Source organism: Lynx canadensis, chromosome E2 (genome assembly GCF_007474595.2).
Source record: "Lynx canadensis isolate LIC74 chromosome E2, mLynCan4.pri.v2, whole genome shotgun sequence".
Taxonomy (NCBI): Eukaryota; Metazoa; Chordata; class Mammalia; order Carnivora; family Felidae; genus Lynx; species Lynx canadensis.
In genome coordinates, this window is record NC_044317.1 from 48497471 (window position 1) to 48522514 (window position 25044).

At 57.0% G+C, this 25044-nt stretch overlaps 2 protein-coding genes across 2 annotated transcripts in view; one reads left to right on the forward strand and one right to left on the reverse strand.

The window, feature by feature from the left end:
• The first annotated feature begins 8725 nt into the window (after positions 1-8725).
• On the forward strand, positions 8726-9652 carry CNFN (cornifelin). Its single transcript, XM_030299436.1, has 3 exons — positions 8726-8866; positions 9277-9413; positions 9517-9652. Exons 1-3 carry the CDS (start codon positions 8758-8760, stop codon positions 9604-9606), a joined length of 336 nt encoding a protein of 111 aa, XP_030155296.1. The 5' UTR covers positions 8726-8757; the 3' UTR covers positions 9607-9652.
• Positions 9653-14164: 4512 nt separating this feature from the next.
• Positions 14165-25044, reverse strand: part of MEGF8 (multiple EGF like domains 8) — a 40270-nt gene continuing 29390 nt past the window's right edge. The window contains 10 exon segments of the mRNA XM_030297346.1: positions 14165-16525; positions 17455-17587; positions 18106-18236; positions 18333-18503; positions 19009-19201; positions 19515-19674; positions 19838-20045; positions 24159-24373; positions 24497-24710; positions 24838-24961. Of these exon segments, the coding sequence (XP_030153206.1) occupies positions 15257-16525; positions 17455-17587; positions 18106-18236; positions 18333-18503; positions 19009-19201; positions 19515-19674; positions 19838-20045; positions 24159-24373; positions 24497-24710; positions 24838-24961 (2818 nt within the window). The 3' untranslated portion in view covers positions 14165-15256.

Below are 25044 nucleotides of genomic sequence, written 5' to 3' on the forward strand. Positions count from 1 at the left end.
GAAGTCACAAAAGGGCTTTGAGCAAGGGAGGGACAGGATCAGCTAAGGCACTGAAAGAGCCTGCTGGGACATTGGGGGATGGACTAAAAAGGACAAGACTGGGACCCTGGAGGCAGAGGAGGCTGAGGACAAGGAAGAAAAGGCACGAGCTGGGGCAGAGGCCATGAGAGTAGGGAGTAGGAGTAAGAGCCATAACTGAGGCTGAAAAGGACTTATTGAAGGTAGAACAGATGTTACAAGAGAGCAAGGGGATGAAGATGGCACTTGGACCTAGCCAGGGAGCAGATGGACAGTAAAACTGTGTCTTTACTGGGAAGAGGCTCAGGTATGTACAAGGGGAGTGGGGGAGGGGGGCGGGTACTGAGAGCTGTTTTGCACAAGGAGAGATCAAAAGGTCTTTGTGCGACAATTGGGGGGGGGGGACATCCAGGAGGCAGCAGGAGGCAGGAGAGCAGGCTGGGTGCTCCCTTCTGGCAGGAACTGAGGAACTAGAACCTTTCTGGGAAGAGTGGATAGGTGGGATGAGCAGAGGGCCAGGACAGAGAGAGCCCTGATGACCATGGTCCCCAGTAAAGGGGTAGGCAATAAAAGGTGAGTCCTGGAGGTTCTAAGGAGCAGCCAGAAAGGAAAGAGGCTAACCAGGAAACAGGATGTATAGTGAAGGGGATTTGGGGTGGGAGGGAGTGGTCTGAGTCAGATGAGGATGGAAGTATCATCATGCCTCAGCAGGGAGGAGGGTCCTTGGTGACCTTGTCTGGAGCAAGGCCATGGGATGTAGGCAGCCAGACATGGAGGGCTCAGGAGGGAGTGGAAGGTAAGAGATTTAGCCAGTGGGTACCATAAGTCTTCAGCTGTAAAGGGGATGAGAAGTAATTCAAGGGAGCTTGATATAGGTGTGTGTGTGTGTGTGTGTGTGTGTGTGTGTGTTTAGAGATGATAGAACATGTTTTTAATGCTTCCAAGGAAGGAAGGAAGGAAGGAAGGAAGGGAGAGAGGGAGAGAGGGAGAGACTGAAAATGCAGAAGCACACACAAAAAATTTCCTAAGAGGATGGGCACAGGGGGACCCTAACCTCGGAGGCCCTCATTCACCCAGTAAGTGACTTCTATGATGGGGGAGGGAGCCATAGCCCAGAGTTCTCCCTGAAGGTCCTGTTCCCCCTGCTGAGCTCACAGGACCCCTTGTTCATCTCTCCCAAAACAGCCTTCCACCCACCAACCTGCTCCTGTTTCCTGTCCCCATGTCAGGAATGGCTCCATCGTCCCCATGTATACACCAGGTCAGAACTCTGGTTCTTGTCCTGGACACCCCCTTGTCCCATAGCCCATCAAGCCCCATATTCTGTAGTTTCTGCCTCCTGAATCTTGGCCTTATGCCTTCAGCCTCTGGCCTCATCCTCTCCTGCCTAGGTCCCTGCCCAAGCCACCTTGTGGGCTACTGGCTTCCAATCTCCTTTCTCCATTTCTGGCTCCAGCTCTGACCTGGTCTTCCCCTGCTCTAAATCCTTCCATGGCTCCCCACTACCACCCCACCCCAGGACAAAGTCTAAGCTGCTGAGGTTAGCCTTCTTCATCCGCTTCCAGTCTTACAGTTACCCCACCACAACATGGACCTGACAGGCCTTCTTCTTGGGCACCTACACATAGTAATACTCCTGCATGCCTCCCTTTCTTTGCTTGTGCTGAAACACCCTCCCACATGCCCTTCACCTTTGCTTGACACTTCCTGTTCCTCCAAGATCCAGTGCCAATGTCCCCTCCTCTGGAAACCTCTTCCGGATCCAGCAAAGCCAAAAAAGACGCCTGGACTCCCCCACCTCTGGCACACCCTGCCCATCAACGTGTCTGTCCTCCCATCTGACAGGGGATCCTTGAGGGCAAGGCCTGGGCCTGACTCATCTTGGTCACCACCATCGCCCAGCATAAGGCCTGGCACCCTGGAAACCTCAGGAAGTGTTTAAGTAATAGGTGGCTGAGTGTGTGATGAGCTAGTGAGTGAGTGGCAATAGGAGGAAACTGGAAATCAGTGGGAGAATGACGGCAGGAAAGACACACGGATGCGTGTGCCGGCCGGGTAGGAGCAGATGAGAATCAGGTTTAGGGTGTGAGGAATGGAACGGAGAGATGAATGGGGCTGTGCATCCCGGACTCAGTTTCTCCAACAAGGCAAAATGCACGGTGAGGCAAAATGCCAGCTAAGCTGCCCCTTCCGCTTCGAACCCCACAAAGCCTCCCCGTTTCCCTTCCGAACTATGTCCAGAACCCCAATACTGGGCGTGCTGGAAAGGGCTTACCGACTGGACACGCCGAACCTGTTTCCCTCGCGAGCAGTTCCAGCCTCTGCGGTGCGCCGTGGGAATCCCACACCGCAGCTGCCCGTCCTATTGGCAGACTGGCAGAGACTCGCGGAGACTGGCGTCTCCCAGAGCCTATCGCTGTCCGATTTAGGCTGTGGGCCCCGCCTGCCGCGGAACGTGCCTTGAGTGGCCCAGGGAGGTAGAAGGCGGAGCGTCTACTGGCTGGAGGATGGTGATTGACGTCAAGGAGGGCTTATCACAGCTAGCGTCCTTCAAGTCAGGCCCGCCTCGGGGGAAAAAACGCAGAGGGGTGGTAGCTGAGGGCGTGGTGGATTGCAAAAGGGCCCAGAATGTGCTTTCTGGCCACGTGCACCGGTGTCTGAGGGAGGAAGGTCTGAAGAACCTAGACTTCTGAATGGTTGAATCTTGAGGGAGGAGGGAGCTGGGAACCTGAAAGATCGGGGTGTAGGGACGGGTACTCCCAAAGAGTCACCGGCCTGCCCAGGGATGACAGATTTGTGTTCAGGATCTTACGTGGCTATCTATGGGATTGGAGCCAGGCCTTGTCCCCAGGCAAGAGTTGTGGGTCTTGAAGTAGGGCTTAGAAGAGAGATGAAGAGGAGGAGGCTTAGGGGAAGCTCTGGCCTCAATAGGGCTTTTCCACATCCCCTAAAAGGGAACCCAGAGTGGGAGGAGACACATGGAGACGAGGAGAAAAACATAGATACCAAGAGAGATTAAAATATTGAAAACAATAATTATAATAGAGCTCTCTTGTATGGGGTTCACTGTGACTCCGGTTCTATGCAAAGCATTTTATATAATTATCTCCTGTCTTTCTCGTTACAGTTCTAAGAGATCAGATTATTACTATAATCCCCATTTTACAAGTGAGAAAATTGATGCCCAGTGAGGAGGAATCAAGATGCAGATGTAAAGAAACAGGAGAGACACAAAACACACATGGAGATTAATAGACAAAGAGATAAAAGACAGGCCCACAGAGATTAGAAAAGGTAGACAGCAAACAAAGGAGAGGGGCTAAGAGCAAGGATTCCTGGGGGGAGGGGGAGGGGGCTGGGGCCTAGGACTCCTAGGTTCTGGGATTGGAAGGACCAAGGACTAGGACTTTCAGGCATTTCCTCTCCTGATTCCAAAATACCAGACTTGTCTAACCCTTCTCACTGTGGGCGTTGGGCCCAGTTGGGGTCAAAAATAGTGATTAGGAAGGGGCAGGTGTGTCATTATCCTATTAGGAGAGGATAAGAAAATGATTCATGGGGGTGCCCCCAGTCTGGGAGGGGACTTTCCCCCCATGGCCTCTGTTCTTTCATCTGGACAGATGAGGCCTCAGGAAGGACAGGGGAGGGGCAGGGTCCTCTCGGTCCCTCTCCATCATTGTGTCTCCATCACTCAGAACTGTCACTAAGCCCACCGTGGACACAGGTGGGCCACCCTGGGGCCAACAGCTTTCTTGGCAGGCCTTCATCTCTCTGGCTCTCTCTGCTTTCCCTCAGACCTTGAACCAATGGCCACCAGAGGTCTTGGCACATTGCAGGAGCTCAGCGAATGCCCCTCGAATGGATGGACAAACATCTCTCTGTGCAGCTCTTCCGCTGTCCCCATCCTGGCCATCTCTATCCCCATCATGTTTCTCAGCCTCTCCCTGGCCTCACCCATCTCCTCCCACCTTCCCTTTCGCATAGGCATTTCTTCGGAGGCCACTGAGCCCTCCCGCCCATCCCTAATAAGAAGAAACTGAGGCTCATTTTGGGAGGAGTCACCCTCCCAGGGTCACCTGTGGGACATGGAAAGGAATAGCTGGAAGAGGGGTTCTCAACACCCCAAATACAGACACGGACACATCCTGGCACCTCAGAGTCAGAAATGCAAGATCACACCAAACACGTGCCCTCAATACCTGCTCAGTGTGACCTTCATTTGCACCCACACAGTCAGAGAATCACAGGCACCACGCAGAGTCACCTACAAACACAAACATAAACATAAGCACACAATCAATCACCCTTACTGACAACACAGAAATATTCTATTTCACATGCAAAACAGACACCCCAGGTATGCAGTTACACGCCCATCCAGCCACCGAGAGGCCACTCACTCAGTCCCTACCAGGCCCACGAGCAGATGCAGACGTGGTTTCATTTCCTACTCCATGACTCCAGTATCTCCAGAGACTAGAACAGCACCTCACCATCATCACCAGCATAAACACAAAATGCTTCCTGTGTGCAAGGCATAATTCTAAGCACTTTGCACGAGTTAACTCGTCCAGTCCTCTCAACCACTTTATTTGCAACAGCTCATTTTGCAGATGGACAGATGGAGGTCCCGGGAAGCTTAGTGATTTGCTGAAGGCAGGAAGAGGCTGCCAGAATTTGAACTTGGGTTTTCTGGCTCTAGAATCCATCACACAATCCATTCAATAAAGAACTCCTGCCTTCATCCAGTCAGGATTGGAAAACCATGACAACTGACCACACCTGAACAAGATGGACAGTGGGTAGAATTGTAGAAGGACAATATAGACACACAAATAGAAAAGACCCCCTCACGTGTCACGCCCCAGAGCACACTGAGACATCGTCACAACCCCCAAAGACACACAACAACCAGAAAGAGAGGCACACGCCACACCCAAACCCAGACACTGTGTCCCACCCTGAACTCCACTGAGTCCCTCCCGTTCTGCTCCCAGCCCCCTGGGCTGGCCCTCGAGGAAGCAGCAGGAATAGGATGGGAAGAGGGGGCAACCTCACTTGTCCGCTCTGCCTGACTGGTTCCTCCAGGGCCATGGATGGCATCACCTGCCTTATGAAACCCACATTGGGCAACTGGACCCAGACCTGACCTGGTCGCTTGGATGCTGGAGAGAAAGGGGCTGGGAGCCTGGACTCCTGGGCTCTGAGGGAATAGGGGCTTGGTGCCCCCAATATGGATTTTAGGGGAGAACAAGAGGGGAACCGGAACCTGGACTCTCAGGTCCTGAGGAGGGAGGGCTGGGTGCCTGGGATCCTGGGTTCTGGAAAAAGAAGGGCCAGGGACTTGGATTCCTCTCCTCTGTCTTTGAAGGCAGGGTTCCAGATTTAGCAGATAAAAATACAGGACACCCAGTTGAATGTGAATTTCAGATGAACAACAAATACCTTTTCTAGTATAAGTATATCCCAAATATTGCATGGAACATACTTATGCTAAAAAAAAAAATCTTGTTGTTGTTGTTTGCCTGAAATTCAAATTTAACTGGGTGTCCTATGTTTTTCTGGTGACTCCATTGAGGGGATGCATGCCAGGTCCCTGGAGACCACCATGGTCTCTCGTCAGCCCCCAGGCCTCTGTTCCTGCTCCCACCCTCCTCCTCACCCCTAAACAGGCCACCTCACAACTTCCCCACCCGATTTCCTCATCTTAGTGAGTTGCTGTCTAATTGCAGCCCCCACGCTGTGTCAGAGTGGAAGAGGAGACTTGAGGACAACTCAGGTTGTCATCCTGGGAGGCCTGGGGTCCTCAGAGATGACTGCCCCTGAATCACCTGCAGCCCATGGTCAGGACAGTTGGGGCATGGGGCCCTCTGGCTGCCTCCTTGCGGGGGGGGCCTGAAGATGGAGAGAGACACGGAGATGGGAGGCAGAGACCCTGGGATGAGGGCAAGAGACACAGAGCTGGGGGAAGCAGAGACTCAGAGGTGGGGAGACAGAACCAGGGAAACTTGGAAATAGATTTGCAGAGATGAGGAAAGGGAGATTCAGAGCTGGTGAAACAAAGATGCAGAGATGGAGGCACAAGGACAATAGATCAGAGGTGGAGAGATGTTCCCCAGACAGTCAGCCTCCTGGACCAAGTGATGGACACATACCAGCAAAATGCTGAGTGCCGCCCATAAGTCTGGGGACAAGGACAGCAAGCCACCTGGGTGGTGCTGGGAGACCAAGGCTTGGGTCCTGGCACGTTGAATCAGGAGGTGAGGGAAAAGCTGGGATCCCAGGCAGACAGGGTGATCCACTTGCCATCACTCCATACCCATTCCCAGTGGGGTGACAACACCACCTTCCCTGGAGGTGACACCCCAATTTTCCAGTGCCTCCTACATTTTTTGGGTGACACCCGTGCTGGAAACCCCACCCGGCTCTAATGCTGTTTCCCTCACTGAGTCACTTCCAACCACGCCAGGCCTGTTGGGGGCAGACTTTGGTGACTCAGGCATCCAGGTCCCTCGCTCTTTCACCCCTCAGGAGCCCAGCAGCCAAAAATGCCAGGACCCCTGCACACCCCTGCGGTTTAGCCTAACCCAAGAGTCTGCACCCCCAGCCCTCCTCCCTCAGACCCAGAATCTGAGCCCCTCTCTGTCCTCTGTTAGGGGCCTGGATGAAGACCCCCCCCCCATCTGCTCTGTTAGTTACCCCAGTGTCCTGGGTCACATCCATCTCTTTCTGGAACCACATCTTCTCAGTTCCCAGCCTCCTCCCTTCCCAATTTGAAGGTGGGGTGAGTTGTGTTTATTTACTTTAGTTTCAGCATGAGTCACCCCCAAAACACACTGCTCCCCCATGTGCATGGTGGCCCCGAATGGGGGGACAATGCCCCCTCTTCCAGGAAAGTGGGAACCTCACTGAGGATGACAGCAGAAGCCCCCACGGCACTCTCCCGCATCCCCATCCCCTCCTCCACCTCCCTGCCCCTCCACCCCTCCACCTCTGTGCCTCCCTCTGAATCTGACTCCCCTTTGCCTGTTTCTCCACAGATCTATGTCCTTCTTTGTCTCCGCATCTCTCTCTCCATCGCTCTGTCTTTATCTCTCATCATCTCTCTGAGTCTCCTTCTCTCTCCCATCTAGGCCTCCCCTTCTGTCTCTGTGTCCCCCATTCCCTCCCTGTCTCTCTGTCCTCCCTGCCTGTGGGTCTCTGTACTGTGGCCCCTTGCACCTCCCCTCTGCCTTCTCTCCCTACCCCCCCCCCATCTGTCTCTCCCTCTCTGCCCTCTCCCCTTCCAGCACCCCTGGCCCCCTTCCTGATTTCCTAGGTCCCACAAGAGCTTGAGGGGGAAGTGGGGGGATGGGGGATGGAGAGGGAGGGAGGGGAAGTTCCTGGGGGGGGAGGGAAGAGGGTCAGCCAGACCGGCTTGGCTCCCTGGGCACCTCTGTCAGAGCCCCGCCCAGGGCCACGTGGCCCGCCCCAATATAAGCAGCTACCAACCTGAGACTGAGAACTCAGTGTCCAGGTCACCCACACCTGTCTGCCTCATCGCCATCGCTGTCCTGCAGGTATGAACATCTGCCCACAGCCCTCTGCTCTGTTCTGTCTCTCCACTCCACTGACATCTCTGTCTCTTTGCATATCTCTGACCGTCTCTGTGGACATTGCTGTCTTTCTCCATGCCCTCGGTGTCCACCTTCTCAGTGTGAGGGGTGCCGGGTTGAATTTGGAAGCCCTGGGGCCCAGCACCCTTTCTACTCACCCCTTTGGTCTGGGCCATCAGATGTGGGGTTTTTCTCTTGACCTGTGTGAGCCTCAGTGTCCCATCTGTGAAATGGGCTTGCAGAGAAGTCAAAGCGCTAAGCAGATGTGAGTGTTACTGGCGGCATCTCGATGGGCACCTGGCTCTGATCTCTTTCCCCCCTTGTCTCTGACTCTGCCTGTCTCTGTTTCTTGGACTCTCTCTCCAGCTCTGCCTCTGGTATGAGGAAGGTCCTCTGGGGTCTGTCGGGCAGCTGTACAGAGACGGGCGAGTTTCTCGCCCCTCCCCATACATCCCTAACTCCATGTTTCTCCTAGCTGGCAGGCTGACTTGGCCTCTTTCTCCCCAGCTCCCTTCCCCCTGAGAACCCAGCCCCCAGTGCCCCTACTCCGTGCCTGCCCCTCCCCCAGTATCCAGCCTCCCTTGGACAGATTCGGCCACTGTCACCGCCGCTACCTCTGCCGCCCCCAACGCCACCTTCCCAGGGCCGGCAAGATGCAGTTTGAGATGCACGACAACGTGAAAGGCAAAGGTGGGATCACTGGATGAACCAGCAACCCTTCCAGTCCCGGAACCCGGCAGCTTCCCTCCCCTGGGCACCCTGGCTTCGAAGACAGATGGCGCCTGATCGCACCCCAGAGGCCCCTGGAAATGCAGGAACCCAGCACCCCAGGCCCAGACATGGAGGAGGCAACACCACTTCTCAGCCCCACCCAGATGTGGCACCCACCCTTCCCCAGACGTGCATGAGTTCCCCACCCACAGCTCAACCAGATGTGCAGGAGGCAGTGGCAACGGGGACAAACTGGGGTGTCAGTGCCCAAATGTAGCAGAGAGGACCGGGGAGGTGCAGTGGTGTCCCCTCCGCGGGCGGCCTGGTGGCCCCGCCCAGACTGCCCGGCAGAGGAAGGGGCTCCGGGGGCAGGGATGTGGGGAGAGGCTGGCAGCCTCCCGCTCACTCCGGCCCGCTACCTTCCTTCGCAGCCATGTCCTACCCAGTGACCAGCCAGCCCCAGTGTGCCAGCAGCTGCTACCAGACCCAGCTCAGTGACTGGCACACCGGACTCACAGACTGCTGCAACGACATGCCTGTCTGTGAGTGCCTGCAGCTCCCTCCAGGAGAGGGGGAAGGTCACCTCCAACCCCTTCCCCGGCCCTACTAACCCCACTCCCGCTCCCTTCCTTGGACCCCGAATTCCCACACTCTAAACCTCACCCCTAACTCCCACCTCCGACACTCCCTAGGATCCTAACCTCACACCTTCCAGCTTCCCCTCGGACCCTCAACCCCTTGCACCCTCAACTTTCCTTGTCGCGGCCCCAGCTCCCTCTCCAAACCCTATCTCCCAACCTCTAAACCACTCCCGCTGGGTCCCCGGATCCCCTCTGGGACCCTCGATTTGGCGGATTTGGCGCCGCGGACCATCAGCCTCTCCTCTCCCCGAGGCGGAGGGGGCCGGGGCGCCCGGTGGGCCCCCGCTCTGACTGCCCCGCCCCCGACCCAGGTCTGTGCGGCACTTTCGCCCCTCTGTGCCTCGCCTGCCGCATCTCGGACGACTTCGGGGAGTGCTGCTGCGCGCCCTACCTGCCCGGAGGCCTGCACTCCCTGCGCACCGGCATGCGGGAGCGCTACCACATCCAGGTGCGCGGGGGGGGGGGGGGGGGGGGGGCGCGGAGCAGGGGGCTGGGGGACGGGCCTCCTGGGACCCTGGCGGGGCTCCTAACCTCTCTCTCCCACCCTCTAGGGCTCTGTCGGGCACGACTGGGCGGCCCTCACCTTTTGTTTGCCCTGCGCCCTCTGTCAGATGGCGCGGGAATTGAAGATCCGGGAGTAAGGAAGCCCCCCATCCCTCCTCCTTTTCCACCTGTCGCGCTGGGCCTCCTCTGCCCCTCCGCCCTCTCCCGCTACCAGAAATACACCCACAATAAAAACCTGAAAACCAACTCCGCCTACATTATTTGTGTCCCAGGGAAGGAATCTGGGTGGAGGAGGTTTGGTGAGGGGTGTGGGGACACAGGGAAGATGCCTAGGTGTGGAAGGAGGAGTTCCAGAGTCAGATCCTTGCCCCCCACCCCACCTGCTGCGTGTGACATTGGCAAGTCTTACCCCTCTAAACGAGTGGGTCATTAACAAAGTGAAACCACTAACCCCTTCAGCTGCCCAACTGAAGTTGTGTGCAGATCCTTAAAATAAGCAAAACCAGAAAAAGCTGCCTTGGTAGAGGTTACCCGCCCAAAGGAAAAAATTGGGAGACCCACCCCCCTTCAAGTCAATACGTATGGATTCTTGGCCTATATACAATTCTAACATAACAGATATGGGAGTTCCGGGGCAGGGGGCGGGGGGGGGGGGGACTTTGTCTCCAAAGCACAGAACTGCCCGGTTTCGGGCTCTCTGGAGCTGAATAATCCTTAAAGATCATCTAGTTCTCTTTACACGAAAGCAACTAGCAGATTAGAAAATCTGGTCTCAAAATTGGGCAGACCTAGGAACCGATGTTGACTCTTGCCATGTTATTAGTGTTAGTGTCGTGCCGGGTTACTAGCCGTGTTGTCTTAGTGAATTAATAAACCTCTCTGAGCCTGTTTCCTCCTCTAAGGACAATCCCTAGTATGTCATGTGGCTACTGTGAGAGCAAGTGATGGAACAGATGGAAAGACCAGAGTGAGCTTAATAAACTTGTTAATAGTATCATTATGTATAATTATATTATACTATCCTGGTATTAATATATCACTTATATTCTTTGCTGTTACTCTTTCTCTTTCCATTCATGTATCCAACCACCAAGTGACATCTTTGCTTGGAATATCTAATGGGCATCGACAAGTTAAAACCTAACTCTGGATTCCCTGCCCCCGACCTCCTCCTCCCAGTCTCCTCCTCTCAGGAAACAGCAAACCCCAGCCTTCCAGCGGCTCAGCTCCGGCTCCGTGGCTTTCTTACCCAATGGCCCATCTGTCAGCACTCTGTTGCTTCTAGTTTCAGAATATATCCAGAACCCCACTTCTCCCCACCCCGTTCTCACCTTGTTCCAGCCACCCTCCTCCTCAGCCTAAACTAATGCAGTGGTTCCTCACTGGGCTCCCTGCCGTATCCCCACCTCTTTAGTTTCCTCCCGCAGAGAAGCCCTGCGAACACCGAACACCGGAGTTAGGTCACATGCCTCCTGTGTTCAGAACCTTCTCACGGCTCCTCCTGCACAGAGCTAAAGCCAGAGTCCTCACCGTGGCCCGAGGACCTGCACAATCTGCCTCCGGCTTTTCCTTGAACTTGTCTCCTCCTTATTCCCACCCGCTCCTACCCGCGTGAGTCTCTTGGTTGGTTCTCTAAAATGCTAGTCGTGCTTCCACCTCAGGACCTTTGCACTAGCTGTTCCCTCAACTTGGAATTCTCTTCCCTCAGATGTCCCTATGGCTCATTCCTTCCCGTCTGCTCACAAGTCATCTTAGGAGCAAGGCCTTCCCTTCTACCTTATATTACATAGCAAGGACCAACCCCTCTTCTCCTTCACCGCCTTGTTTTTCTGGCCATATTTCAATATACCACATCATTTACATATTTATTTTCTGGCTCCCTGCTGGTTTGTCAGCTCCATGAGGGCAGGGACCCTGTTCACTGCTGTGTCCCAGTACCTAGAACTGCGTGGAGCCCCTTGTGGGTGGAGATAGTGAATGATCACAGGTGGGAGACACTGATGCAGAAAAGGGACATGATTTTAGAGGTAACGGTGGGGGGCAATGGAGAGTCAGACAGGCTTGCATCAGAATCTGGGCTCACCTGTTAATCTGCCCTGAGTTCTCAGGCAAAGGACTTAGTTTCCAAATCTGCAAAATGGGGGAATAAACCTGTCCCTCCCCGCATCAGTATCACGAAGACTAAAGGACTCAGGCTAAGCACCCAGCACACTATTGGAAGTGTTGTTGGCCCTTGGTGAAATTTCTCCCCTTTTTCTGAAGTCCCTAGGGCATTGATGGCCATACACAGACTAGAATCCAGACCTCCCACGCCCAGTCTTTCTCTCACACTCCCTGAGCCTCTTGCATTCAGGTACGAGGTGCCAGCTGAGGAGCTAACGTGGAGGGAGGAGGAACCCGTGCCTCATGCTATGGGGCATTTGTATAGGGGCATCTGCAAGGTATGGACAGGAGTTGGAGAGGCTGGCTCTGTGTAGCAGAGCAAGGGGCCAGTCACAGTGCAAATGCTCTGCTCAGGAAGGCACAGTCACAAGGTGGTGGTGGGGAAGAGACCTTACCCAAGATCTGATCATAACGCAGACGAGTCTTAGCTCCTTCCTGGTCATGCAGGGTGAACTCTCTCCTGGCCTTGGACTCCCTTAGGCAGCTTGTCCTGCTTCTGGTTAGCATCCCGGGTGGGAAATTGTGCCTTATCCCCAGCAGAAACCCGCCGTTTTGAACACCTGCCTCTAGTGCCCGCTCTGTGCTGGGAGAGCTCTCAGCTAGGTGGGCTAAGAACCCGCATGATCTCCCTTGTGCTTTCTCCCTTGTCTCCTCCTCCTCCCCCCACCCCTTATTCCTGGGGGTTCCCTCCTCAGGAGGCTAGAGGGTCTGGTGGTCAGGCATGTGGATTTGAGAGTCACATGGCCTGGGTTCAAATTCATTCAATGGCTCAATGACATCTATGAACTTCTGTTTTCTCCCCTGCAAACGGGGATCACACGGTTACCTACCGCATAGGGTTGCTGGGCTGTAACATGGCAAGCAAACTGTCTACTGTCTAGCGCCGGTACTCAGTAAATACAAGTTCACAGTCACGTCTCGGAGGTTAGGCACTACCAATGGCTCACAAAGGCAAAACTCATGTGTGGGCAGAGTAATCCTTGAAAATCCCTTAAACTGCCCATAAATCCGAAAATACTAGGATTTTCGTGGACTACGGTGAAGACCCAACCCCACCCACCTCCCCCGGCCCCACTCCCCCTAAGTCCACCTCATTATCGTGTCTTGGGCTCACATCAGATGAGGCCTCAGGCGTGTGCCCATGGGCGGGCTGAAGAGGAAAACACGTTGTTTACCACTCTCGGCCAGACTCCCACGCTGCTGCTCGCTGCTCACTGCTCGAGGCCGACCGAGGGCACACTTGCACCTTCTTCACCACTGCTCTTGCTTGCCCTGGGGGCCCAGAAGATGGAAGCCTCCTGTGCTGCTTCCGGTTTGGGCCTTGGAGCCTTCTGGGATTAGAGCAAACTCAAACTCATCACGTTAGGGCATTTTGGTCTCCGTGCTGCCTCACTCTTATGTCAGAGGCCAGAATAAAACCCAAGCCTGGGACCAAGGCAACGTTTTCCCTCCGGAGACGAACTGGGGTCTTTCTGCGACAGGAATCCGAGGAAGGGCCAACGGTCTCAGTGCCCTCGGCTCCTCTAGGTCTGTCCCTTCTGGGGAACGAGGGCTTCTATAGTGGTCCCATCTCACCCCTGCTCAGGAGGGGCAGGGAGGAGCCAGGCCCAAGCTATACAGCTCGGAGGGGGGCCAAGGTAAGGGCACTGACTCGATTTATCCACATTCGGATGCTGTTCAGAGAAGCAAGACACCCCATCTCCTGCAGGCAGACGGTGCTCAGACACCCGCCTTCCCCACACTCTTTATTTGCTGCTTCAACCACTCCTCCCTTTCAGACGGCCCCTGACAGCACACGTGGCCTCTTAGACTGAGGCCCCCAGCAGAGGAGAGGAGACGGGGCCCAGCTCCTTAAGGCCCCAAAGTACAGCTGGGGGATGGAGTCTTGCAAAAGGAGTCCCAAGTTCAAGATGGCTAGGATGGGGGTGCGAAGTCCTCAAGGGGGAGAGGAGCTCAGAAGTCCAAGGTGGTGGCTGAGTGGGGGAGCGGCCCCTAGAGGGAACGCACAAGTCTTCAAGGCAGCACTGTCTGGGAAGAGAGATGCGCAGAGGACTCCACCATTTCCATCTCCAACGCCCAGCGCCCTGGGGCAGCATCTGAGGCTCTGTCTCCTTGGATTCCTGCTGAGCCGGGTGGCCCTGGTCCTAGCATCAATTACACCATCTGAGCTTTGGCTTTGTCTGTCCAGCCTACAGGTGACAGCTGGCCCCCGGACTGCCTCACTGTCCCACCTCTGATCGTCTGCGTCCCTCAACAACACAGCCAATCCCCTGCGCTCAGTTCCTTCCGCTAAAGTACAGCAGTCTGTTTCCCTGGCTGGACCTGACTGAAGAGATGCCTAAAGAGAGCATCTTAAGAGTCTCAGACTGGGGGCGCCTGGGTGGCTCAGTCGGTTAAGCGTCCGACTTCGGCTCAGGTCACGATCTCGCGGTCCGTGAGTTCAAGCCCCGCGCCGGGCTCTGTGCTGACTGCTCAGAGCCTGGAGCCTGTTTCAGATTCTGTGTCTCCCTCTCTCTCTCTGACCCTCCCCCGTTCATGCTCTGTCTCTCTCTGTCTCAAAAGTAAATAAACGTTAAAAAAAAAATTAAAAAAAAAAAAAAAAGAGTCTCAGACTGGACTCCTGGTTTTCCCCACAAACCCAGGCTGCCCATCATGATAAACCACCCCAGTATCCGCCCACAGTTCAGGCCACAAAGTTGGAGTCATCCTGGACTCCCCCCTCCCTGATCCCAACATCCACGCCATCCACGCCATGGTTACCTCCTCCCACACGCATCCTGCACCTGTCCCTGACCCACGCCCCCACCACTGCCCTCATCCTAATCATCGTCTCTTGTCCCTGGTCGCCTCTCTTGCCCCCTCCGAACCATCCTCCACACCACAGCTGAGTGACCTCTCGAATACGTACCTCGGATTCTTATGAAACTGTCCCTTGGCTTTCCCCGAGAATAAAATTCAAAACCCTATCTGGGACCCACACAGCCCTGGGTGATCCCATTGCTGTCTCCCAACTCATCTCTTCACACGCGGTCTGGGTCATGCTGGCCCTTTCTGATCCTTCCAATGAAGCAAGCGGGTCCCCACCTCAGGGCCTTGTCCTTACAGCTCCCTCTGCCTGAGACCCACTTTCTGAAGCTTTCCCCACGGCCAGTTCCTTCTCAGGCTTTAGGCCTAGCTTCTCGGAATGCCCAACAGACTCTACCTCGAAGTCCCTCACAGCCACATCCTGTTGATCCCTCATGGCACTTCTCCCTCCCGGAAATGACCTTACTTGCCTTTGTGCGTGTGTGTGTGTGCGCGTGTGCGCGCGCGTGTGTGTGCACAGGCACTGGTGCACACTGATTGTCTCCCTCCACTGGAACCTAAGTCCCACGAGATCAGGGAACTCGTCTGTCTCAGTTCCTGCTTTGCCGGGTGACTTCAACAGTGCCTGGCATACAGTAAGTATTCAATAAATAATTGTTGAATGCAGAACGTCAAATGCCCTGTCTGGGGAGCCCCGGGGAAAGGGAGCCAGAGGTCTCTGAGGACACGGTGTCCAGGGGCCGCCAAGTGGAGGAGCCCTGAATCCAGGGTGGCGTTTTCAGGGTACTCAGTCGCTGTGGCTGAGGACCACGCCGTGGGTCAGAGGGACATGCTGGTGAGATTGTCCTGGCTCAACAGTCCCTTCCGGCCTGCGCCAGCCCCGTGCCCACTGCCCCCAGCACCCCCACCGCCCCCACAGTATTCGTGCAGCCTGTGCCGCAGCGTGACGAGGGCCGACCCTAGGCAGGCGCCGTTGGGTGCTTGGGGTCCTCCGGGCAGCTGGAGCAGCAGAGTGGCCACACCGGCCATGCCATCTTCAGTGGGTTCAAGGGTGATGGGCCCGGCTCGCAGGCCGGCAGTGGTGGCCGGGACGGCGGGCGGGCAGCAGCCTCCTCCCACAGGTCCCCAGGGCCCCCCGGCCCCCGTCAGCAGCAGGGGTGCCAAGAAGGGTTCCGAACGGCGGAAGGTGGGCGGTGGGAGCCCAGCCGGCTTCCAGGCAGGGGCCGGGGCGGCAGGGTCAGGCGGGAAGCAGACGGTGACCTTGGCAAAGGGGCGGCTGGCCATCTTGGTCATCTCTTGCAGGTGCCGGCGCTGTTCCTGCCGCTGGTCCAGGGCCTGCTTGGCCTTCCAGAGGAGCACGCAGAGTGAGAGGAAGAGAAAGAAGCAGGAGAAGAAGACGGAGAAGAAGACGAATAGGTCGATGTGGGCCTGGTCCTGCCGGAAGAAGAGCAGGCCCTGCGAGTCAGCTGAACCGTTGGCGCCGGGCCCGCTCGGGTCCCCCACGCCCAGCAGGAGTAGGTAAAAGCGGCTGGACTTGAGGGCGTGGTGCTCGTGCGGGTAGGTGATGACCAGCCGGTCGCGCACACCACGAACCACGAGCACGGCCGACGGCTCTGTCACAGTCACGTAGGTGATCAGGCCCCGTGGCCACACCTCCCGCACCCTGGGCTCCGCCGGGGCACCTGGCCCGCTCCCGACCCCGGGTCCTCCTGGATCCCCGGCCCCCCGGGGTCCGCCGTCGGCAGGGGGTGGGGGAGGCGGTGGGGGTGGAGGTGGCTGGATATGCACGGTGTGGACGCCCGTGTCAGGGGCCACACGGACCACGAAGGTGTCGTAGGAGGTGGAGACATAGAGGTCCACAGCACCGAAGGTCACATCCAGCGTCAGGCGGATGTCCACGTTGGTAAACTTGGGCTGCACGCCAAAGAGGACAGTGCGGCCGGGGCCCAGAGCCCGGCGCTTGGGTTCGTGGAAGCAGTTGGTCTGGGACGTGGGGTCCAGGCAGCACTCCTGCTCCACGGAAATGAGGCGGTAACACTGCTGGCCGCCCAGCGGGCTCCCGTGGAAGGACTCCCGGCACTTGGCGCACTGCGGGCAAGCGGTGGGGTGGGGGGTGGCAGTCAGGGCTGGCTCGGTGCCTGGCCACCCTCCACGCAGTACTGACGTTCAGTACCAACTGGTGAGCAGTCACTGCCCCAGGCTCTCTCAGTCCCCAGCAGCTTCCTTGTGACTGCTCCCCCTGCCCCCACACCTCCCTGACACAGTGTGGAGGCCACCAGGACCCTACACTCTAGCACTGCTGTCCCTGGTGTCACCCCATGACCACAGCACCCTGATGTGGAGGCCTCTGGAACTCTGAGGCACAGCGATGAAGAGCTCTGCTGAACCTGGCTCTACCCCCTCACTGCCTGTGTGGCCTCAGACTAATGACTTGACCTCGCTGAGTTTGAGATCCTTCCTCCTTACACAGGCAGTAAACAGAGCTCGCTCATGGGACTGCTGAAGCCACGGGCACAGCACGGGGCTGGGCCAGCCTCACCTGCCAGCCTTGCTGTTTCCGTAGGACGTTAGGTACGTCCCACCTCAGGGCCTTTGCACTGGGTGATCTATTGCCTGGCTGACTCTCCACTCACCCACAATCCCCATATCTGCCTGTCCTGACTTCCATCAGGTCTTTTCTCAAGTGTCACCTTCTCACGAAGGCTTTCCTTGGTCATCGTATCTACTAGTCCCACTCCACAACACTGGCCCTCCTTTCTCCTTACTGCTCATTGCTAACATACTGTGCATCCGACTTCTTCATTTGTTTGTCGCTGGACTCCTTAACGGGAAAGTAAATTTCCTGAGGACAGAACCTCTTGCCCGTTTTGTTCCCCGCTGCGTCCTAATGCCTCACGCACTGCCTGGCACACTCTTCCCAACTGTCAGGTGCTCAGTAAATATGTGTTGAATGAGTGAGTGGACCTCTGAGGGCACGGGGCCCTTGGCTTATCTGCAACTCGCTTCTCCAGCCGCACCTGGTACTTGTAGCAGTCTCGGCGGTCACTGGGCGAGCTACCCTGGCACGTGCCCGTCTCTGTATTGTTCTGACACGGGCAGCCCGTCCCGTCCTGCTCGTTACATGTATCTGCATGGCCGTTGCACTGGCATCTGAGGAAGGGGGAGAAGACAGGGGTCAGGGGGCTCCCCTGACCTACCGGGATCCAGGCTGGATGCTGCCTACGTGAGCTCCGACGTGAGCCACAGGCCAGAAGAGGAGACGGGGGCTCACAAATGGCCAAGCCATTTGCCCAAGGCCACAGAGCCAGTAAGTGGCAAGGCCAGGATTTGGAGCCAGGTTGGGATGACTCCAGAGTCTGCTGACCATTCAGAAGGAAGGGCTGGAATGGGAGGCCGTCCTGCGGCCTCACCCTCGGCAGCTCTCTCTCCGCCTGCCAGTCTCCACGGGGTGGTGCTCTGCGGCCTGGCCTGCGTGTCAACACTGGCCTCTGAGGCCGGGGGTCTCCCACCTGAGTCTGGCTCATCGCCCCCAACTCTGCCTCAGCCTGGGGCCTCCCTGAGGATATCGTCCGCTTCTGATTGAGGGCGGAGAACTGGGGAGGGGAGTCTGGCTCCCAGAGCTATTCCCAGTGAGCAGGGCAAGGGTCCCAGGCCCCCCTTCTTCTCACTTGGTACACTTCCCATCCAGGAGGAAGTAGCCGTGCAGGCAGCTCTCGCATTTGTCCCCGTAACTGTTATTCTGGCAGTTCACACACACAGCCTCGTCTTCACTAGGCCCCTCTGTCACCCAGTTTTCAATCTGACCAAAGAAAGACAGAGTGATCACAAAAAGGCCTGAACTATCCCCCTCCTCCCCGAGACCTGGCCCAGAAGCCCTGGACTCCAGCCTTTTTACCTCCTCTGGATCCAGCGAGTACTTCTCTGGTTCCTTCCTGGCCATTTCGAGCTCCTTCCTGGAGACGCAGACGTGGCTATTGCCACGACAGAAGGCGTGGCAGGGCCGGCAGGTCCCGCCCCCCACAGCCGAGCCCACGAACAGAGGGAGGCACTGCTCGCAGTGGCTGCCCTGGAAACCAGCGACAGGGTGGTCAGAGTTGGTGATCAGTTGTTGGGGGGGGGGGGGGGGTGGGACACTCTGAGAGCACCATGAGGGTGCAGCAGGGGCTCAGGCACTCGGTTGGGGCAATCCCAGCCTTTCTGCGACTTAGCCGCCTGCCTTCACTTGCACACCTCCCGTGACGGGGTGGAGGGTGGCTGAGTTCGTGCCCCTCCAGCCCGCAGCGGGGAGCTCAGAAAGCCCTTCTCTACACCATCCTAAATCCTCCTGCACGTGACCAGCCTCACCAGTCCAGCACTGACTCTGTCCACGATGCTGGGGTAGCCCCTCTCTGACACAAATTCAGACAGCGTCCCCAGAATCTCCTCACACCTCCCTGGGTTAGGGCTAGGCCTCCTCCTCCCTGGGCCCGGCTTATCAGGGCTTGGGAGGAGGCTCAAGATGCCTGAGGGAGAGCTGAAGGCAGAGAAGGCCCTGTCCCTGAGGGGAGGGCCTGAGACCCCGGGAGGCCCACCTTGGTGTGGTTGCGGCACAGCAGGCAATGGTCACGGGCGCCCACACCCGCGCATTCGCTGTGGCGGTTGCAGCGACACTCTGTGGAGCAGTTGCGGCCAACAAAGCCGAAGTGGCAGCGGCAGTGGTCGGGCTCCACACATGAGCCATTCACGCAGCCCTGGGCGCACACCGGGCGGCACAGCCCAGTCACGCTGCAGGGGTGGAGGGCAGAGGGTCAGGGCGGAGCAGGGGGCTTCGTGGCTCCCGCCGGCCCAACACCCACTACACTGCCCTCAACCGGTTGCTCACGCCTGGTCTGTTCCATGGTCCTCGTCCAGGGTCCAGCCTGCCACCCTCTTCCCAGGGTGCCCCATTTAACTCACCAACCCCTCCCCTCCACGACTGAGCCCCCACCTTCACCGCGTCCCGGATGAGTCCCACCACCTCACACCCACTCTGGTTCCTGCCTCACCCTCTGCTGCTCCCACCCCACAGGTGCCTGGGCCACCGCCCTTGCCCCCTCACTTGTCCATGGTGTAGCCCGCCTTGCAGCTGCACTCGTAACCGTGTGGCCGGTCGTGGCAGTTCTGTGTCTCATTGCAGTCGTGATGTCCGTTTGCACACTCGTCTTCAGGGGGACAGGACAGGAAGGCCCAGGAGGCCCCAGGTCGCCCGCATGTCAGCCCTGGCCCGGGGATACAGAGCTTCACCTGGGTGCCACCCAGGCCCTCGCTCCACCTGTCCCTGATCCCCACCTCTGAGACAGCCTCCAGCGCCCCCCACGTTCTCTGTGCCAGACCCCCAGCCAAGGGTCAGTCCCCCTCACCCCACATCCTAACCCATCTCACCGTCACGGGGACCGCTGAGTCCACCCTCCAGGCAGCGGCCACCCCCATCTTGGCCCCCCCAGGCACACCAGCCACAGTGGGGGCGCCGCAGGCACAGGGCGCACTGGGTCGCCTGAGCACAGCCCAGGGAGCAGCTCTCGGGTCCCCGGAGCAGCCGCCCACAGCCTCCGGCCATACATCGCAGGGGCAGGTAGGAGGGGCTCAGACACTGTATGGGGGAGGGGAAATGAGAAATGAGGTGGGGGGTGAGAAAGAGGACCAAACACATCCTGGGTATCCTCCCCAACTACACCCCTTCCTCAGAGCTCTCGCCCCTCTCTGGCCACAGTCGATGGACCAAAGCGGACACCAGCTGACGTCATCGCATTGTTCCCGTCAAGCATTTGCAACTAGGAGTCCACACGGGAAGTCAGGCTAGGGGCAACCTTGAAACTAGAAGATTCTGGAGACTGGGGCTGGCAGGGACATTTGAATGAGCAAATCACAGCAAATGAAGAGACCAGAGGGGCAGGAAAACAGAGCAGATGCAGAAGGAAGCACTGATGAGGACCACACACCCAAAGCCGGGGTGGGCAGCTTTCCAGGCTCCGTCTCCAATACGGCCTTGGCTGCATTTTCCACCCTGGGCTCCAAGAGGTACCACTGTGTTAGTGTGATTGGCCGCGGCAGTCTACCCACCCGGCTTAGTGGACACGGCTGTTTCTTACAACCAAAGGAAGGCAACAATACCAAGTGGAGATAGAAACTAGTGACGGGAGGCAGGGAGTTACAAGCCACAGTCACTTAGAAAAATGTGGACCCAGCTGCTGGGGCAAGAGGGTCCTCCCACCCTAGGCTGGGAAGCTGAGTCTGCGGTCAGGGGCTGCACAGGAGTTCGTACGCCATCACTTATCACGTCCTGGGACCCAGACGAGGCACCCAGCAGGGGTCAGACTCTTGGTGTGTAAGAGTATTTTATCCACAGCTCGGGCCTTAAGTATAAGACAGCAGAGATTAGTCTGGGCTGTCTGACAGCAATTAGCAACCATATAATCCTGAAATAGACACCCTGGTTGCTGTGGCCGGAGCTCTGAGGGTTACCGCCAGCAGTGAGCTGAGCCTTGCCGAACTGCCAGAGCTAGGCTTCCAGATCTAAATGTAGTGCACCCCTTGGCAGATGGTGGGGCAATCTGGGGGGTGGGAGGGGGAGACCAAGTCTCAAGTCTGCCCAGCGTTCTTTGCGGTAACCTCCCTAATGGCCATATGCAATGCTGCCCAACACCATAAACTGCGTATCCTGCACTCCTGGAAGAGACGTAGGAATGTAAGTTCGGAGAGCAGGATTCTAGCTCATGTTGACACAGGCCCACAACCTAGCAAAGTGCCTGGCACGAGGAAGGGGCTCGATAAAGAATGTGATGAAGAGAAGCCAGGGAAGAGAGCCCTCTTGCCTGTCCCAGGCCCTGAAGCCAAAGTCATTCAAGACAACGATGCCCGATGGTTCACAGACAGCTGCCCTTGAGCCAAATCGTAACGGGTCTGGTCTGCACATCTCTTACGGGTCTGGTCTGTACATCTGTGATGTCTGGTCTGCGCGGTGGTGGTTTTTAAAAGCCTAAGCCAACACTTTAGAGCTGGGAGATTTCACAGAAATCCGAAGATCTGGCGGAAGTACTCTTGCATCTACGGGCGACGCCCGGAGTCTGTGCTGGAGTCTCCCGCCCCACAGCCTCCTCCCGCCTCCAACCCAGCCCCTCCTCACTCCCTGAGCAGCATAGAGGGGCCAGGGGAGCAGCAAGTGCCTGGCAACAGGCTCTCTGGCGTTGCCTTCCGGTCCCTGGGGTTCCCACAAAGACAAATGATGAGACCCTCAACAATACTAGGGAAAAGCTTGTATCACCAGAAAGCCCCCAGGCTTGGGGATGAGGCCTCCGTGTGTTAGAGACGCACGCTGCAGGGTCACATGGAGGACACCCACCCTACCGTGGTGACCCTGTGGGTGTGTCCCGGACAGGGGAGGCTGGGAATCCTCCCAGTGGGCAGAACTTGAAGCATTACAGAGTTTTTACCGAAACGGCAAGCATGGCCCTGTGTTCTAAAATACACTCTCCCATTTAATTTATACAACCTGCCTATGGGATGCTGTGATGTAACACAAGAATATATCCTCCCCGTGTCCCAGTTCTTCCTGAATGCTGGAATGTCTTTTGTTATTCATAAGAAGCTGATTTCACACCTGAGTTTATGCTGAAAATGGAGGGAGTCACCAGAAGGACCAGAGGTGGGAGGGGCGCTTGCAGCCCGCTCCCCGCCCCCCCCAGTGAGATGGGGGTGGAGTTGGAGTCTATAAAAACTCAAGAGAGAGGAGATTCAGAAAGCTCCCCTGTTGCAAGCATTGTGTGCCCGGGAGAGGGCACGGAAGCTCTGCATGGCCACCCCATACCTTGCCATATTTGTCTCTTCCACTTGGCTCTGAGTTGTAGCCTTAAAAACATTTTTTTAAGTTTATTTATCTATTTTTTTGAGAGAGAGAGAGATCGAGAGCGAGTGGGGGAAGGGCAGAGAGAGAGGGGGAGACAGAGAATCCCCAAACAAGCTCCTTACTGTCAGCGAAGAGCCAGACATGGGGCTCAAGCCCACAAACTGTGAGATCATGACCTGAGCCGAAACGAAGAGTCGGACGCTTAACTGACTGAGCCACCCAGGCGCCCCTGAGTTGTAGCCTTTAAAGTAAACTGGTATTCATAAGTAACTGTTTCTTCTGTGAGCCATTCTAGCAAATTTTTGAGCCTGCAGAGGGGGTGGAAAAACCCCTGATTTATAGCTGGCTGGTCAGAAGTATGGGTGGTCTGAGGTCGGCAGGCTTGTGGGACTGAGCTCTTTAACTTTGTAGGATCTGACTCCAACTCTAGGTAGACGGTGTCAGGAGTGAACTGAGGTGTTAGACACCCAGCTGGTGTCTGGAGACTTGGAGAAGGGGCTGTTGGTGTTAGAATACACCCCAGTGGGTCTGTGGTCAGCAGTTCTATTTTACTGAAGATTCATGTAGACTCATGGGTTGTGAGATGGTGAGTGGTCACACGTGGGTTGGCTGTTCCACAATAAAGGTGAATAAGAAGTGGCCATCACTGGGAACAAGAGACCCAGAACTCTGGCCCAATGACACTGCTTCTGGATGTGACCTCCAGAGGTGAATCTTTCTTGTCTTCCCCCTGGGGTGGGGTTGGGGCTTGAAGGACTTGTGTCTGCCACTGTGATGACCAAAGACACATCTCTGGAGTGGACTCCAAGAGAGAGCCATGAGCCATTCAAGGGGCAGATTGTCACCGGCAAGTAAATGCCTGCCCAGACCACGCCCACAAAGAATCACCTCCCCAGCCCACAGCCAAAACGAGGGGTAGGTCTGAACTGCCGTGTCGGAATCGTGTGCTCCTACCCCTCCCTGGCCACATCTCACTGGACCAAGGCTGGACATCTCACTCATGAGCTGAGTCGAAATCTCCCCTTGAGAATGTGAGCTAACCGATAAGCACAGAGATAACTGTCATCTCGAGAATTAGAAAGTCACATAGACTAGGGGCGCCTGGGTGGCGCAGTCGGTTGGGCGTCCGACTTCAGCCGGGTCGCGATCTCGCGGTCCGTGAGTTCGAGCCCCGCGTCGGGCTCTGGGCTGACGGCTCGGAGCCTGGAGCCTGTCTCCGATTCTGTGTCTCCCTCTCTCTCTGACCCTCCCCCGTTCATGCTCTGTCTCTCTCTGTCCCAAAAATAAATAAACGTTGAAAAAAAAAATTTTTTAAAAAGAAAGTCACATAGACTAAAGGCCAAGGGCTGCCATTTGAGGCCGTGTGTGTTGATGATCTAGCCAAGAGAAACCAGGGGATAGAGGCACCCAGAGAAGAGCGGAGACCCTGCGGCCCGAGAAGGATGGAACGGCACTTTCTACCCCAATTCATTATAATAAAACCAGCTCTAGGGTGTTTCTGCTTCTTACAACCAGAAGTTCCAAAAGCAGAGAGCGAGAGATGGAGGAAGGAAGTGCAGAAGTTTAGGAGGGAGAGGACAGATGGAATCAGAAGTCACAGGAAGGTCAGGGAGGAGCATGAACCCGGCTGGGTAGTCCGGAAGGTCGGGCGGCAGTGCCTAAGCAGACACGACAGGGAGGTTCACAAGGCCAGGAGGGAAGAAAGAGGTGCTGGTAGGAGAGAAGAGAAAGTAGCTGGACAGGGAAAGTGCCACGGGAGAACCAGAGCTGGGAAACAGAGGAGGAGGCAGGCCAGAGGAGGAGGTGCAGGGCAGGGAGCCCCCCCACCCCCCATCCACCGACACCCAGCCAGTGCAGTACCTGTTGGAGGCTGCTGCTCCAGACACAGTGCTGCCAGCCCCCATCCGCACCTTTGGAGTCCAGGCAGGAGGTGCAGTTGGGCAGGAGGTGACAGGGAGTGGGGCAGGGTAGGGGGGGCGATGATTCCACCGGCATGGGGGACACATTCAGCAGAGAGTGGCTGAAGCAGGTCCAGTCATAGGTGGGCTGCACCGAGAGGATGCGGCGGGTCTCCCCTGGGGTTAGCGGCACAGGAATTAGAACCGGTCCCCCTCCCCTCCCCTGCCCTCTCCCTCCCTTCCTTGGGCCCAGGGCTCCAGGCCCCCACACGCTCCTCCAGGGGACCGAGCGGGCCTCACCTGTCCTCTTGAACTGCCTCGTCCACATGCACTTGCCCTCCCGGGTGCACTGCTCACAGTCGGCGGCCCCACATACAGCCTCTGAGCAGTTCCCGGCCCAGAAGACCTCTCGCTGGTTGATCCGACAGTCATTCTCTGAGGTGCAGGACCCATTCCGCCCGATGCAGGCGCCCTCGGGGCAGTTGGTACACCACTTACAGCGGGGGGCAGATGCCTGGTGGAGGAGCACGGGCTCCGTGGGGTCCTCAGGGTCCCCCAGCACCCCTCGTGACCTGGCTCTTCCCACCCAACCTCAGCTGAAGCTCCTGAGATGCTCCCAACCCATCGCCCCCGCCATTCACCTCTCCATCTCCAGGCTGCAGGGTCCGGGGGTGGCGGGCCAGGCACTCACTGCAGGTCCGGAGACGTCGACATTCCTCCGGAGAGCGAGGCATTGGGGAACACGGGGGGCCCCCACAGCCCAGCCTGGGGAGACATGAGGCCTGGTTCACCACACCAGCCAGACCCCATCCCTCCTCCTCCTGCCCTTGCTACTTCCTGGTGCTTCC

Coding starts and splice junctions, on each gene's coding strand:
- CNFN (XM_030299436.1), top strand. CDS start 8,758: ATGTCCTACCCAGTGACCAGCCAGCCCCAGTGTGCCAGCAGCTGCTAC. Junction 8,867..9,276: donor CTGCAACGACATGCCTGTCT/GTGAGTGCCTGC, acceptor CCCCCGACCCAG/GTCTGTGCGGCACTTTCGCC. Junction 9,414..9,516: donor GGGAGCGCTACCACATCCAG/GTGCGCGGGGGG, acceptor CCCACCCTCTAG/GGCTCTGTCGGGCACGACTG.